The sequence below is a fragment of the Nicotiana attenuata genome, unplaced genomic scaffold (genome assembly GCF_001879085.1).
Source record: "Nicotiana attenuata strain UT unplaced genomic scaffold, NIATTr2, whole genome shotgun sequence".
In the NCBI taxonomy this organism is placed as follows: Eukaryota; Viridiplantae; Streptophyta; class Magnoliopsida; order Solanales; family Solanaceae; genus Nicotiana; species Nicotiana attenuata.
Window position 1 is genome coordinate 74,002 of NW_017671550.1, and position 9,503 is coordinate 83,504.

The window sequence follows — 9,503 nt, forward strand, 5'->3', positions numbered from 1 at the left end:
GGCATTCTAATTTTCAAGGTAAAACTCGGGAGAAATTCAAAAATAGCCAGATTTACCACTGGTTGTTGAAAAATAGCCAAGTTTCAAAAGTCATCGAAATTTAGCCACTTTAAATTTGAGCGAAAACACTGTTCAAAATCCGGAAAAATACGCCCGCAAATTTTACGGGAGTTCCAGCATAAGTATGCTTGAACTCCCGTAAATTTTACGGTAGTTCCAGGATAACTATGCTGGAACTCCCGCAAATTTTACGGGAGTTCAAGCATAATTATGCTGGAACTCCTGCAAATTTTACGTGAGTTCTAGCAAGTATAATTATCCAGTATAATATACTGGAGTTTGGAGCACTGGTGCTCCAGTCTCCAGCAAATTTTACAGGAGTTAGCAAAGTATACCGGTCCAGCATAATATGCTGGAGTTCGTACACAAATGCACCAGAACTCCCGTATATTATACTGGACCGGTCCCTGTTACAGCAAAATAGTGGCTATTTTTCATTGACTTGGTAAACGCTGGCTATTTTTCATTAACCAGTGTGAAAACTGGCTATACCATGATATTTTATCGTAAAACTCTGTTTCTGTTTTCAGATTAACTTTAAAAATCAAAGACACCCCTCAAAATAGCCAAGAATCTCTATTTTTGTTTATAATCTTAAAGATCGGTCATCAACTGCCACTTACTATCATCCAGGATTCCAAGAGGATGGATGCACTATTGTAAAGAGGTGGATTTAGAATTTACATTTAACGTGTTTAACTTTAGTCTCTTACCATGAACCCACTAGATTTTCACATTATAGGCTCAAAATTATATTCTTTTTAAAATTTTAGTGATTTTCACGTATATATCTATGCTCCTTGCCGAAAACAAGACTGTCCGAAGTGGGATTTGAACCGCCAATTTGACTCGTAGAGGTGCACCGAATAATTATTGCACCATAGGAGTCTTTGAGCATGAATACACGTACACATATTTTAAGTAATTTTGAAGAAATATAACATTATTATATATGTCCTAGGAGCCCGTTTGGATGGCCTTAATTTAAGTGGCTTTTAAGTCAAAATAGCTTTTAACCCATAAGTTAGGAATTCTAGCTTTTGGCTTTTGGCTTGTTTTTGTCATTTTAGCTTAAAAATAAGTGCTTAAAAGCACTTTTTTACTCTATCCAAACACTACAAAATGGCTTAAAAGTTATTTTGGCTTGAAAGCACTTAAAATAAGCCAATCCAAACGGGCTATTCAGCTGTGTTTTCGAGTTTGAATCTCTTTATGAAATTTCCTCATTTATTAAAATAATAAATCTGCAGTGAAAAAATGGTAGCTCACTATATACATGTATACATAGTCCACTACGTACAGTCAAAAGATCAGTATGAATACTTAAAATGATGCATACCAACTCCTTAAGCCCATGCCCACATCAAAATTGGCAGGACTCCATCTTTAATGAATCAAAAGCTGGTTACAAGACCTATACCTAGTTCTTCTGCAAGTTCATCCCATACAGGAAGAAGAGTCAATACTACAAGGAATATAGCCACACCAAGAGCTGCTTTTCTCCAATTTCCGACCTCTGTTACATCATTCAAGCATGGTTTCTCCGGTGTCCTCTGTACGTCACGTGATCCAAGATTTTAACTCGTAAACGACTGACACTTATATACCATGAAATGGGACGGCTATATAAGCATAATATTTCATAAAGCAATGTATTTTTATTACCTGACATATAAGCACATACAATCCCCAAGGAAGTGATAGAGGTCCACCAAGCTGATAGCAGCACAAACAGAATGTTTTAAGTGACTGATTGTACAATTTGCAACACCAAGCAAAAGGGTAAAGGACAGATGTGTAAAAGACCATAAGTGATTTGACCTCAATGCGCACATGAAATAAGTAAAAAAAAGGTTCCAGATTGCCAACCTAATACTAATTAAAACTTAACAGAAGTGGAGTGACAAAAAAGGGGGAACAAATAGACACTGGACAACGATTGGATATATGAAGGACGGACATTTGATCTACATATGTACATCAAAGTAACAAAACATATTAGTTGTAACTTTGAGCAATGTGAAGATTTACTTTTAAGTTCTATCCTATATCAAACGACAAAAGACTGCTTACCACGCCCAAGCCCAGAAGAGTGTATGTCGCCAAACCAAAACCAATAAGTGATCCTTTCCCAAAGGCTCCCTGCCAGAAAGAAAAAATGAATTCGTCAGACTTTATCTGTGACAACCAATTATCTCTTAGCCAAGAAGCTCTGCATTTTCTGAGGTCACAATTCTTCATGAAAAAGTCAGCAATATATTTTGGGAAATCAATTTATCTAAGCATGCTATAAAGTCTCGACAGCCCCTATCTCATTAGGAGCCCCACAAGCTTGCAATACTAGAATCGTAGGTTCCACACATCTATTAGTAATATCTTTTCAAGCTTTGCACCGTTAATCATCTAATACTATGTAAACGACAGTCTACGTGAAAGTTAGCGACTTCTCATCATTCAAATTTCATAGAATGCAATCGATTATGCTTTGTTATTAAGCTTGACAGTGACCCAAGTTCATGAAAACAAATTGATAGACTAAAGAATGCAAAGGCCACCTGCACAGCTCTCCCACCATCAAGACATCCAACTGGTAGCATATTAAAAGCCGATGTAGTCAAGCCACACCTGCAAAATGAAATTTAGAGCAAGCATGAAACTTAAGCCAACGTAATTACTTACAACAAACTCAAATTTACCAGCCAGCTATCACAAGAGGATGGATTGAAACCATTGCGCCATGCATTGCTCTGTGAAAATGAATGCACATTAGCTCAAATGTTATATGCTAAAGATTCGAATAAGTGAAACAAAAATAATTGCCAATTTGGAAAAATCAAAAAGTTCCCTGGCCTTCATGCACATAACTGTTAAAGGTTTTCTTTTAGAAACAACTATCTTTATGCACTTCAAAGTGATCAGCCTACAGATATAGGGGTTTTGACAAAGGGATTTTTTTATATGGTAATAAATTTCATTAGAAAAGGGCAAAAACATGCTCGTGTACAAGGATACCAAAAAGTAGAAAACCTTACAAAAAGACATGGTTTTCTATGAAAGACTCCCAATCTTCTATACAAACAGGAATCTCGTGGGTGCACCAAAAATAAATAAACAAAAAGAGGCTACTCCTCAAGTGAACAAAAAATAACTCAAATGTACGCATTGAAAATTATTTTCCAAGAACTTCATGCTTTCGCACCCTGTGGAGGGCTAAACTTACCCATAACCAAGAGTAGCTCTGCTAATAAGCCCGAGTAGTAAAGAGCCCTGGAAAAGTGTGCTAGGAACCTGAACCAACTCTCCAGCAGCAGCAGGATTGGATGAGAGTAACAAGCCAACCGCAAACATGGAAGAAGACAATGCAGCACCAGCAAAAGGACCCGCAAGAGAAATGTCTACCTTTGCTTTGCGATCAGGAAGAATAGATTTGAACTGCAGGAACCAAGGGAAGATCATTAATGCATATGTTTTATGCTTAATGGAGTGATGATGAATTAGGCGGAATGACAAGGTTTAATGAAGTAGATTAATCTAGCATAGGTCCTTCACAATGATTTTTCCCTCCATGCTAGACTCTACCATAGTCAAATCTGTTACATATGCTTTAACAAAATAAGTGACACTTTTTTTTTGATAAGGAACAAAATAAGTGACACTTAACAACGGCAAGCATTGAGTATATTAAATATTAACATCATTTGAAGTGTTGCATTCACATCATCTCAATAAGCAAAGATAACATTTGATTCTCCTCCACCGCCACTTCTACTTTTTTTCTCCCTCCTCAATTCACAGCCTTCATTTAGAACTCTTATCTCACTCCTCTATCACAAGTTTGAACTAACAAATCTAAAACGACAAAAGTCCTAGATAATGTGAGAACCAAACGGGTAGGGAAAAGAAAATTGAATAATATTATTATTAACACCCCAAGGGATTAATGTCCATTGACTATTGTATATTACAGAACCATCTTGGAACTCCTTGTGTTCTCAAAAGGACTTATACTAGATTGTTTGGAGGAGGCTGCAGCCAGAAGAAATTGCTAGTAGCACATCTCGACAATCTACACCAATTCCCTGTAGTAAATGCATTCTGCCATCAGGCCTGCCTCTGCGCAGAAATGAAATGTAACCCCTACCCCCTTCACAAAAAGGAACCTATTAAGAGCCCGTTTGGCTTAGCTGATTTAGAGTAGCTGATAAGCATTAGGTGCTGAAAAGCACTTTTAAGTGCTGAAACTGATTTAAAAAATAAGCAGTTACGTGTTTGGATAAAAGTGCTGAAATTAATAATATGCAGCTGAAGAACTGGGTATACGAAGAGTTTTGTTTTAAAAAGAAGTATTTTAGGGATAGAATAGTAAATATTTTGGTCAAACTTAAACTGCTTATAAGCTGAAATTTGATAAGTTGGAGGAGACCAACTTATGACTTTTGGCTTATTTTTGGCTTATAAGCACTTTTAATTTTACCAAACTCGTAGATAAGCCAAAAAGTGCTTATAAGCCAGTTTGACCAGCTTATAAGCTTAGCCAAACACCCTCTAAGTTTCCTGGCTCTCCTGAAAGCAAACAGCACATTGAGGAATTCAAAATAATTGATCCATTTGCACCAATCTTTCAGAAAGTTTAGATTCCTCAGCTGCCATCTTTACTGTTTCAAGCATTGACAAGTGACAACAGAATATGCTAACCTGAGTGATTGCTCCAAAGCTTCCAAGAGTGATGTTTGGAATAAAGAAAGGAATGCTTAATTTCACAGACCTTGGAAATGCAGCCAGAAAATGCCCGATTTCCTGAACAAATCAACTCTTCATGTAAAATTGAACAGGGAGGAATAAGTTTGGAAGAACAGAAATGATCAAATGAAGATATAAAACCATCTCAGGAGAGACTAACCGCCATCTCATTTTCAGTTTAACATCTTGTTTTGTTCTATATTATAAAATTAAGTTACTCTGGTAGAACTGCAGCAACAAACGAGCAAGGCAGAAAAGTAAAGTTTTTTCCAAAAGCAAATGAAAATGAAAGGTAAACTTCTAGTTCTCACACGGAGTTACGGCAATGTTAAGCCACATGTCATTTAGAGATGCAAAAGCTAAGCTTAGCTAATATACACATCAAATGTCCCTTCTACATGTCTGAGCCCAGTACTATACAGTAACTTTTGACTACAATTTATAGGTCTGTAGTAAGTTATAGCTAATGCTTCCTTCTGTTACTTCTGATTACTTTTGACAATAATTTAGAAGGTGTCTAACACCTAGAAATGGTTTTCAGCCAAGTATTCAAATGTATCAGCAATGTACATCACTTTTGACTTCAAAGTTCAAGCTGCACTTCAGATCAAATTGAATCCTATTTATCATGAGATGAGCAAACACATAGAGATTGATTACCATTTGCCAAAGAAAAGATATTCCTAGAAATCGTCACTAAGTTTGTGAAGTTGAAGTTGAACAATTAACATGCTAACTTATTCACCAAGTTCCTCACCAATTCATGAACCAATTGTATATGTAGCAGGCTTGGTCCATACAACATGTTAAGCACCTGCTTGAGGGGAAGTATTAGATAGCTACTTCTTTGATACACCCGCTTGAGGGTAAGTGTTAGATAGCTAGTTCAGATTTAAAGGTATACAGGTCTAACATTTCAATGTGGCAGTGTCCCACATCAGATATATACATTGTAAATGTGCCTATAAAAGAACTTAGGCATAAGAAAGTTGTCTAAACGCATTCTCTCAATTCTTATTAGACTAACATTTTTTTTCACGATTAACATTGCATTTTGTGGCAAACTAGCATAGCTAAATCAGTAAAACACAACTTCATTGTTTTGGCAGTTCGTTTTTTTTTTTTCCTAACAGTAACCTTGCTGTTGAGATTATTTTCTCCTTTTCAGTAGTAAAAATGATTTATAAACTTAGAACAGAGCTTCTACTCTGAGGCCAATAAATGTGTTCCTTAGTATTTCTATCTAGTTTAATATTTGTCCACCATCCTATTTTAACTTGAAACGTAAAACTTCAAAGTAAAAGAAATACTAAAATCGAAGCTAATTATTCTTTTCTGAAGAAAATCAAACCCTAGTCAACCTAACAAATGTAATCAATATTGCCAAAGAAGGAAAGAAAAACCTAAATTACACCATTCTATCATAATCAGAGACAGAACTGGGAACTTTAGAGAAGATTTTCATGTTGCTTTTGGACTTGGCTGACTCCTTCATTACAGAGAATTCCATTCAGTCAACTAAAAGGATAACAAAGAAATCTTACATGAAATAACTGCACACCCAGCACACCATATGCCAGTGGTAAAGCAGAACCCACAAACGGTAATAAAAGCTGCATATCTGGTGGTTCAATTGCATTTGGATCCGTAAAGTACTTCACTACCTCAGGAGGAAGGCGAGTTATCTGCTCAACACAAATTTAAGTTGTCAAGTCAATTGTTAGAAAAAATAGAGAATTTTATGAGAAGAACAAGAAATGAAACAATGTCTTTAAAGTCAAACTGCGTGGTTGACGAGCAGACCTGAGATGCAATTCCTAGCTCCACAGAGGAACCAATAGTGAGAAGGAACAACAGAAAAGCAATTACATATTGCCAGAGAGTTGTTGGACCTGGTTCAGAAACTTCTTTCCGCAGCATACCGAAGCTGACTCTGGGCCCACCACGCGGGTCTGGCCCCTCTGAATTAGGTTCCTCCACCATGAACAGGTTGTACTTATCACCCATAATTTCTGATAACTGATCTTGAAGTTTGGCAAAAACATCCTCCCTCTTTCCTCTAAGATTCCCAAGGAAAAGAATGCCCTCTCCAAGATCTCCAAATGGTTCTTCTTTAGTCACCCAAAAAGTAGAATAGCCAAATAACTTTTCCTTAATGATCTTCACATCACTGGGATCAACCTTTTCTGGTCCAAGAAGTTCCATCAACTTAAAAGAATCTACTTGGAAATTATTATAAGTTGATCCAACAGTGGATATTGTTGGCTGCCAAGAAAGTAAACACATTCAGTACATTGGTTTCTCCTCTTCATCTCTTGAATGTTTCTTCATATCATAAAGCTACTCTTTATTTTGACCATTATAGGATGCATGTGCCAAGCTTCTTATGAGACAACAGAGATTACTTGAACATTTTTTGACTACAATGTAATAAAGGACAATTATTTGACACTTTTCTTGCTATCTTAATGACCAGATAAGTTTCTTAAAATTCATAGATACCCCAGCCACAATTCTTTTAAACCAGTAACTTAGTTGAAACATAAACAGTATATAAAAGTGAAAAGCCTTCGGTATTGCAATTTCAAAAGAAACTAGTTGTAAGATTTCCCAGTATCAGTGCTCTTTTTGAAATGATTCCTATATTAATGTTTTCTAAAGTGAAAAATGCAAAGAAGCGTTAAGGTCCATGAGGCTTGAAACAAAAAACGAGTAGTGAAGAGCATGCTCCTTTGAAGTGACGCAAGTTACAGAGAATTAAAAAATATTAAACATATACTCCCACTGTTTCAATTTATGAGAATCTATTTGACTGGGCTCGGAGTTTAGGAAAAAAGAGAAGACTTTTGAACTTGTGGCGTAAAATAAGCACATATTTTTTGTGTGGCTATAAATCATTGCATAAAGGTAAATTATTTCCAAATATGGAAAGGGGCCATTCTTGTTGGCACGGATTAAAGAGGAAATAGGTTAACATAAATTGAAACGGAGAGAGTATGAATTTAGTACTAAAATAATCAAACCGCAATTAAGTAACTAATATTTAGCATCCTATTGACAATAATGTTGATACTAATGCAATTCCTCAAATTTGAGTTCAAAGAACAAGTGATTCTCATCGGGATCACTTTGTATGTCATGTTTGAAGTGCACACTTCTCCAAAGTGCATGGCTCCTGCTCTTCACATCGCTTCATTTGCTTTAAGTGACGAAGTGATAGCTTTTAGTAGTTCTGCCCAATAGACAAATTGCTTTTAAGCTTTGCTATTCAAGATCACATTTTTCAATATTCCTCTCCATTCATTGCCTTAAATTTATTTCCTATCCGTATAAGCAAGTCAGCAGCCAGGAAAAAGAGGCATATGAACACGTCGCTGGAAGAATTAGTTCTCCTACTGCACAAGCCTATAGCATAGTACAACAACCAGCTACACAAAGAACAACACACAATATACTAGTAATACTTAATTACTTGTATCATCACTTATCAGTTAAATACACTTCCCTTCTCTTCTTTTACCCCAAATTATCCTCCTTTCATCCATAACAATTTCTAAAAAATCAATAGAAGCAACAAACTTGAATATTTAGACAATAACAACACTAACATAAATTAAAAATTATCCAAGCAAACTAAAAAAAAAAGCTCAGATTTTTTAAAAAAAACAAAAGAGAAACTAACTCTGGAAGAAATTGACACCGGAGAATCCTCGGAATCATTTTCCACACCGCCGCCGTTCCTTTCTTCAGTGGTTTCTTCAGTTGCAGTAGCCAAATTTGAAGAATCCTTTTCCAATTTCCCATCGCTACTGCTGCCATTGTTATTGCTACTGCCATTTCCACTACTACACCTAATAATCAATCTACCGAAATTACGTTTGGACATTCTCTTCAATTGGATTCTTCGACTGAAAGTGTAATTAACTGGAGGATTCAAACGGAACCTTATATTCATTGTGCTGAAACTGCAACTCGTTAGCGTTCCCATTGTGATGAATAAAAACAAAACTATAGCTGATTTTGTTCTTAATGGCGAAAAATGTAATTGGAAGATGGTGAGGTTTGAGTATGAGCATATGACAAAAGAATATCTTCTTTATTTTTTCTTACATTTTACAGATACAAATATTTCTTTTTTGTTGATATTTTTGTTTTTATCATTTTACGAACAAAAAAGTGCAATATGGCCCTAGAAGTATGAGGTTTTTCTTTTGGGTCCATCTTTTACGTTTACCAATTGCCTGAGGGGTATTATCCAAATATAAAACTAAAAATAAGAATACTTGTACAATCAAACTTCTCTATAACAATCTCGTTTATTCCAATATTTTTTGTATGCTATAGTAATGTCTTTGTTATTGTTGAGATGAATAAAATGACAGCTGGTCACAGCTGTGAGTTTAACAGTTTAGTGGGTGATGAGAAGGGCATTAGGTGACAGCTGTGTACTCTTAGCTTTGTTAATTATGTTACTTAGCTACGAGATTAAGTTACTTAGCTTCTAAAGTGTATAGTATATATAGCTTAGTCTTGTAAATGACTTAGTCAGTTTTAATACAATTGAGAGTTCCTTCTAGAACCGCTCTCTCTTCTTCTTCGATACTTTCAGAAGCTCCATTATCACGCTTCAATGGTGAGATTTAACATGGTATCAGAGCTTGAGTGGATCGATTAGAGCTCAGATTCGTTTTCTTACTCTCTAA

At 35.8% G+C, this 9,503-nt stretch overlaps 1 protein-coding gene across 1 annotated transcript; it reads right to left on the reverse strand.

Moving 5' to 3' along the window:
- Window positions 1-1,310: 1,310 nt before the first annotated feature.
- Window positions 1,311-8,916, reverse strand: LOC109208932 (probable zinc metalloprotease EGY1, chloroplastic). The gene is made up of 10 exons (XM_019372090.1): window positions 8,483-8,916; window positions 6,604-7,065; window positions 6,345-6,485; window positions 4,756-4,857; window positions 3,281-3,492; window positions 2,757-2,807; window positions 2,616-2,685; window positions 2,134-2,202; window positions 1,726-1,776; window positions 1,311-1,613 (listed from the first exon to the last, which is right to left on the reverse strand). Exons 1-10 carry the CDS (start codon window positions 8,786-8,788, stop codon window positions 1,455-1,457), a joined length of 1,623 nt encoding a protein of 540 aa, XP_019227635.1. The 5' UTR covers window positions 8,789-8,916; the 3' UTR covers window positions 1,311-1,454.
- Window positions 8,917-9,503: the final 587 nt, after the last annotated feature.

What these genes read in the sequence shown, in the direction of transcription:
- LOC109208932 (XM_019372090.1), bottom strand. Translation starts at nt 8,788, where the DNA reads ATGGGAACGCTAACGAGTTGCAGTTTCAGCACAATGAATATAAGGTTC. An exon ending in GCTTTGGAGCAATCACTCAG is followed by an intron (nt 3,493 to 4,755) that starts GTTAGCATATTC and finishes TGGTTCCTGCAG; the next exon opens with TTCAAATCTATTCTTCCTGA. An exon ending in ATGGTGGGAGAGCTGTGCAG is followed by an intron (nt 2,203 to 2,615) that starts GTGGCCTTTGCA and finishes TCTTTCTGGCAG; the next exon opens with GGAGCCTTTGGGAAAGGATC.